At 50.4% G+C, this 6,182-nt stretch overlaps 3 protein-coding genes across 3 annotated transcripts in view; 2 read left to right on the top strand and 1 right to left on the bottom strand.

The window, feature by feature from the left end:
* The window catches only part of PCYB_133400 (PP1-like protein serine/threonine phosphatase), a gene marked incomplete at both ends in the record, with an annotated part of 10,020 nt that extends 5,771 nt beyond the window's left edge, over nucleotides 1-4,249 (top strand). Inside the window, 3 exons of the mRNA XM_004224365.1 lie at nucleotides 279-321; nucleotides 477-556; nucleotides 734-4,249. Of these exons, the coding sequence (XP_004224413.1) occupies nucleotides 279-321; nucleotides 477-556; nucleotides 734-4,249 (3,639 nt within the window). The remainder of the gene's footprint in view (nucleotides 1-278; nucleotides 322-476; nucleotides 557-733) is intronic.
* Nucleotides 4,250-5,093: 844 nt separating this feature from the next.
* PCYB_133390 (hypothetical protein) lies at nucleotides 5,094-5,567 on the top strand (the record flags this gene model as incomplete). The annotated part of the gene is made up of 1 exon (XM_004224364.1): nucleotides 5,094-5,567. A coding segment is annotated over one exon (474 nt), but the record flags the coding sequence as incomplete, so codon positions are not given.
* A 559-nt stretch (nucleotides 5,568-6,126) lies between these two features.
* Nucleotides 6,127-6,182, bottom strand: part of PCYB_133380 (hypothetical protein) — a gene marked incomplete at both ends in the record, with an annotated part of 4,192 nt that continues 4,136 nt past the window's right edge. Inside the window, one exon of the mRNA XM_004224363.1 lies at nucleotides 6,127-6,138. Within this exon, the coding sequence (XP_004224411.1) occupies nucleotides 6,127-6,138 (12 nt within the window). The remainder of the gene's footprint in view (nucleotides 6,139-6,182) is intronic.

Below are 6,182 nucleotides of genomic sequence, written 5' to 3'. Positions count from 1 at the left end.
TTACTAACCAACTTAGGACAGTACGAAAAAAAAAAAAAAAAAAAAAAAAAAGACACCATGTGAAAGATGCACGAGTGGCAACTCTGCCAACAGTCGTAATGGTGTCGCTGATGTGCGTTTGACTTGTGGGGGGGATCTCCCAACTTGCGCACACGAACTTGGTTCACTTCGTCTGCTCCATCCGCTTCGCCCACGTGGACCGACGCATCCTCATCTCCTCCTTCCTCATCTCCTCCTTCCTCATCTCCGCCTTCTTCTTCTTCTCCCTCTTTCTCAAGAAAGGGTCCGAATCGGTTGACGCGAAGGATCTGTTGAGCGCAGGTTAGCCGAAGGGGCTCGTCTGCCGCGCGCACCGCAGAGATGTGGGTGCTTCATTTGAGGCCGCTTCACCTGTGGGTGCTTACTTGCCCACATCCCAACGTGCAGTCACTGCAGAGATAAAAAAAAAAAATCCTTGTGCCTTTCTTTTCGCAAAGGGATCGCCGACAAGTCTGTCATACAAAATATTGAAGCCAAGCTCGGGGGGAGTCCCTGGAATGTGCAAAGATTGATAGACGTAAGGGGGAGGCGAAAAAAAAAAAGGGGAAGCTCACAACGGGGGAGGATAGCCATAAATTACCCCCGATATGCCTCCAATGACCCGAAAAAGAAACAAAAGGCTCTGTTCCCCCCCTCCCCACCGCATGCGTGAAAAGACCACATTAATGGTTTCCCTCCTTTTTACATAACGCAGCTCGGCATAGATACGATTCGAAGTGAACATGCGAACGAGGACGAGAATGGAGACGGGAATGAGGTCAGGGATGAGGACGAGGATGCAGACGGGAATGAGGACGATAATGGAGACGAGAATGAGGTCATGGAGGAGGACGAGCACGAACTGGAGCAGAGGCAAGACAGCAGCGATGACTTCATTTCCGACTTGGGGAGTGCGCGCGTGGTGAGGTGCCAATTGGGGCCTCCCGTCTATGGGGAGAGTTACGGGGGGGGCGGCGAACAGAGCGGTGCCCACCCGGGTGATGGCTCCTCCGACGACTCAGATAATTTCACCGGAAGTCACGCCGCTGACCAAGCCTCTGACCACGCCGCTAGTCTCACCGCTGACCACACCACTAATCACAACGCTGACTGCAATGCAAATCGTAGTTGTAACCAGCCCGCTAACCACAATGGCAGCCGAACAGTCGAGCGCCGTGACCGCCAGGGGGAGAGTCCCATGAAAGAGGCGAACGTCTTTCACACAAATGTAAAATTAAAGAGCTGCGCCTCCATTGCAGAAGAGTTGAAGAAGGAGGCACAACAGAGCTGCATTAACCTACACCCCGTGGTTAAGGAGTTCATTTTTTTGTTGGTTTTTTTGTTTGCCCGGATAAGGGAGGAGGGCAGAGGGGGGGGCACCTCGTGCGGAGAGAACGCTGACCACAGTGCCGACGTCAGTAGTGATGGGAGCGGTGGAGGGAAGTGCAACAGGGTTCGTGGTGGAAGGAAGTACAACAGGGTTCGTGGTGGAAGGAAGTACAACAGGGTTCGTAGTGGCAGCAAATGCGACAGAGTTCTCGGTGGAAGTAAATGCGACAGAGTTCGCGATGGAAGTAGGGGCCCCACCCCCTATGCGCTCCTCCCAAAGGGGTCCACCGCAGAATACGAGGAGGACCACCGCAATGCTTACCCGGAGGAGAGTAGAAATATAACAAAAAGGAAGTACCTGAAGAAGTCTGCCCCCAAATGTACCTCCATCTGTAAAAACATATGCTGGAAGGAACACCACGAGGAGGAAGACCTTTCGTCCAATTCTAACTCTACAAGTGGAGAGAGTGACGACGAAGAGGGAAAAAAAATCCGCTTCAGTAAGTACTCAAATGGGGAAAATAATTTTGCTACAAATTATACAAATAATCGATCCTATCGGAACAGTCCCAATAAATGCAATAGGAGTTGCCCCCATGTAGAAGAAATGCAGTCTGTTCTCTTCACTATGAACGAGGAGGACAAGCATCAATACAACATAGACGATATAGAACAAGCATTGGAAAAAGAAAATGTGAAAAGAGTATGCGAAAAATTTTTTAAACAAATGGAAAAAGCTAGTCAAACGAAAAATGATCGAGTGATAAAGAAAAACATCAACTTAATTACGTCCCTTTTATATCTAACTTACACACACTTGGGATTGTCTCTCCTCAGATGGAAGGAGGTGTTCCGAAAATTATGTCATGTGAGTAAACAGTTTGAGGAGTATAAAGAAAAAAGCAGAGAGTTAAAAAAAGAGTTGGAAAAAAAAGTGGAAAAATATTTGGAGAAAATAAAAAGGAGTGAAGAATGCAGGGAAGAGTACGAAAGAGTTAGGGCTTGCTTTGAGGATGTAAAAAGGGACAAGGATAAGATAAAGAAGTACGAGTGTGTTGTGCATAGATTGAGGACGAGGGTTCATTTGCTGGAGGCGGATAAAGTTTTGCTTGCGAAAAGGAAAGAGGAGCTGGAGCTCGTGGTCAGACGGAAAGGCGCCTACTTCGCTGGGGGCAGGCAGGGGGGGGAGCTGAAGGCGACCAGCGGGAGGGGCGGCCAGGAGAGGGGCGCCCTTGAGAAGCCCCCCGCCGCGAGGATAACAAAGTTGGTGCCGAAGCGCCCCCGAGACACGTCAAGTAGGACACAGTGCGCCGTTCAGAGTGACAGGGCTGGAGGCCCCCTCCCGGATGGAACACACACATCGGAGAGGGACAACAATGGTGAGGAAAAAAAGGTGGTGAACCACATGGTGGAGATATCCCCACTCGATAAGCACTACGTGGATAAATCAATCGCCCCTCCCAAGTCCGGACCGATAAAAGAAAGAGAAACGAACAAATCAGCACTCCTTATGGTAAGCAAATCCATACAGACGATGGAAGAGATGCAGTTGGGGGGAGAGAAAAAGAGTTGGTCTGATACACTGTTCAGGGGGGAGGAAGAAACAGGGGAGCGCAACCCGGAGGGACTGCTGCAGTTGGGGGGGAGTCCTCTCTGCTTGGAAGAAACCACAGATGTGATGGGAAGTGAGAACGAAACAAGCAAGGGGAGAACCTCGAAAAAAGGAATACCCAATGATCGAAGGGGTTCCAAACGAAGAGACGACGCTTCACCAGTCGCGCTGGAGATCCATCGGATGTACAGAAGGACGGCACTGGTCCATGTGGAGTCCACTCACCTGACTCTATGTCTCCCGCTTTTCATGAGACACGGGAGAGACAGCGCGGTGTTGGAAAGGTACCATTTTGGTGAGGCTGTCCAATTTGAAAAAAATTTTAAAAGGGGATTCCTCCGTGTAGAGATGGAAGAAGCACTGAGGGGGGGACTCTCCAAACGAGTGGTCACCCCCCTGTGGAGGAAAATCATAATTGAAAACTTGTGTGGCTACCTGGAGAGAATGCATCTCAGTGGAGTTGCACCTACTGTCCATGTGCGACTCGTTCACGAATTGGCAGATGTTTATTCACGCTTTACTTTATATGACGAGTGGGTAGACGAAATAGGAGTTATAAGTGTCAAATGGATTGGTCGTGCTGTCCGTTCCTTCCAAGACTTCCTCGATCGACTGTCTTCCGCAACGAGTCACATTCTAAGTCACCTCCTCTCGAGGCAGGAGAGCATCTCACAGAGTGGGGAAGCCTTCATCTCCTCGTTCTGTTGGCATTTCTTTAGAGGGGGAAATGAGCTGATTGTAATGCGCCATGATGATATGTGTGCAGAGGGGGACGACTCCAGTGCTGCTTTTTTATCCGTGGAGGGGGGAAGTGAAAGCCGAGTCGGTGGGCTCCTCTGCGATGGTTACCTATTTGAGGATCCCCTATTTGAGGTCCACCTCCATGGCGACGAAAACCGTTACACTAATGACACCACCACACAAGCTAACTCATCAGAAGGGCTAAACTTTTTTGGAGCTTTCCCCCACGTTGGTGTCTACATCCGGGGGGTGACCCACCATGGCCCGTCCACGGTTAACACACAGAGGAGGAGAGGAGCATTCCCATGGAACAGGATGGACAAGAGGGTGGAGACTCACACCAACAGGAAGGATTTACAACTTCAGGGAGGAGATCAAATTACTCTCCATGGAGGTTCCCCCTTAAACGAGATCTACCCAAGTCATGAGAGTAAAAAAAGAAGTGAAAAAAAAAAAGAAGCGTCGCGAGATGGGAAGGCCTTCTCCGCTCTTCATTTCACTCACCCAATCGGCGCAGTGCCGTTTACACCCCTTCACCAACACATTTGATACGAACCTCCCTTATGCAGGACTCACAAAATTTTACGTGCACAGAAAGACACACGTGATATACGTCACTGTGGATGGCACACTTGGGGAAGGCGTCGCAATAGGGGATGGTGACGCACTAGGGGAGGAAGGCCAGCTGACGGGGAGCTCTCCAAATGAACAAAGCAAAGGGGCGTCCCCCCGGATGGGAAGCATCGCCAAACAGGGTGATCATCGCTCAAGTCAGTGTTCGCCCCAACAGAGCAACAATCCAAGTAGAGAGTTCCCTCCCCTGATATGGGAACCCCTCCCTTTAGGGATGAAGAAAAAAGGAACAGAGGTGGGACGTCCAACTAGGAGGGGTGTTATTAACCAAGGGGGGTGGATACAACTGTCGAGCGTTGGAAAGACCGGAGAGACGACCCCTTGGGGGGTGAGATACCCCGTCGGAGATGATACTACGGAGGAAGAGTCCATACACATGCTTCGCTCGTGGAGCTCCACCAAGAGCGACGTGACGTGGAACAGGGGCAAAGGAGGTGTGGTCTATTTGGGAAGCGAGGCATGGTTCACCATGCGGGGGGTGATGAAACGGTTCTGGCAGTCGAATGGCAGGGGAAAGGCCACTCATGGGAGGATCTCCACTCATGGGAGGGTCTCTACTCATGGGAGGGTCTCCACTCATGGGAGGATCTCCACTCATGGGAGGGTCTCTACTCATGGGAGGGTCTCCACTCATGGGAGGATCTCCACTCATGGGAGGATCTCCAATCATGGGAGGACTTCCAATCATGGGAGGATCTCCACCCATGGATGCCCCCGCGGCCGCAGCTACATTCACCTCGCCCGTGATTTTATGGCAAAGGGGCATCATCCTTATGGAGTCAACGACGGAAGAAGGAAATTCTTATTGGTGGGGTGGAGAAGGAGAGTAGAAACCTGCCACAAGATTGTGAGGGGTACCTCCAGAGGGGGAATAACAACGGAAGAAAAAACCTACTTGAACAGATGGAGCAACAGGAACCGGTCCTACGAGTGGATAGAAAAGAACAGAATGTGGATGGTGGGAGTCTCCTTGTTAGTAATTTTAATTGCCATCATTGATTCCTACCTACTGGACAGATCGATCTTTCTTTGCCTCCTGTACTGTATCTGTCTAGCCATGCTGCTAACAGTTTCCCTAATCAAGAAATTAATTCACATGGTTCACATCCCATTTGGTGAGAAGCTATTATCGCAGGATTGGTTGGATTTTCTTTGTGTTTATTTTATTCGCATGGTGAATCATTTTCACCGTGGGTGGTATGAGAGTGGCGAGGGAGTTCCTCGACCATCTTAGTGGGGTGCACGCAGGGAAGAGGCAGACACGTAAGAAAGGGGAAAAAATGCATCCCCCTTCCTGTTTTTTCGAGACCCCTCTCTACTCTCCATGTGGTGCATTAATTTGCCACGTTTGTTGTGATCAATTTCATGAGATCATTTTTTCGTCGTGCGGGCAGAAAACGTTCGAAGTTTTGAAATTGTGATGGAGTATTACCCATTGTGGTGTATTACTCATTCTGGTGGAGGACTACCCATTCTGGTGCACACTAATCCGGGGGGGAATTGCTCCCTTTTTGCGTCACCCCGATGGTGAAATGTACCAAATGTGCCCCCCCAATCGGGGGGGAACTTCTTCAGAGGGGACGCGAGCCAGCCAGCTAGCCATCCAGCGAGCCATCCAGCGAGCCATCCAGCGAGCCATCCACCCGTCCATCTGTTCACCCACCCTTGTTAATCACCACTGGGGAGTTCCCCCCATCAGGGGCTTCCACTTTTCCCCTTTCTGCGTCTGCTGAAAACGTTGGTGGGGACTCTACACCTGATTGGGTGTGGCGCAGGAAGGGGTGCAATCCAGTTCAGGGATTTTTCTGCAGAGGGGAGAGAATGGTAGGAATGGAAAAAAAAAAAAAAA

This window comes from Plasmodium cynomolgi, chromosome 13 (genome assembly GCF_000321355.1).
Source record: "Plasmodium cynomolgi strain B DNA, chromosome 13, whole genome shotgun sequence".
NCBI classification, from domain to species: Eukaryota; Apicomplexa; class Aconoidasida; order Haemosporida; family Plasmodiidae; genus Plasmodium; species Plasmodium cynomolgi.
Note: the sequence above shows the minus strand (reverse complement) of the source record. Positions and strands in the feature narration are given on the sequence as shown.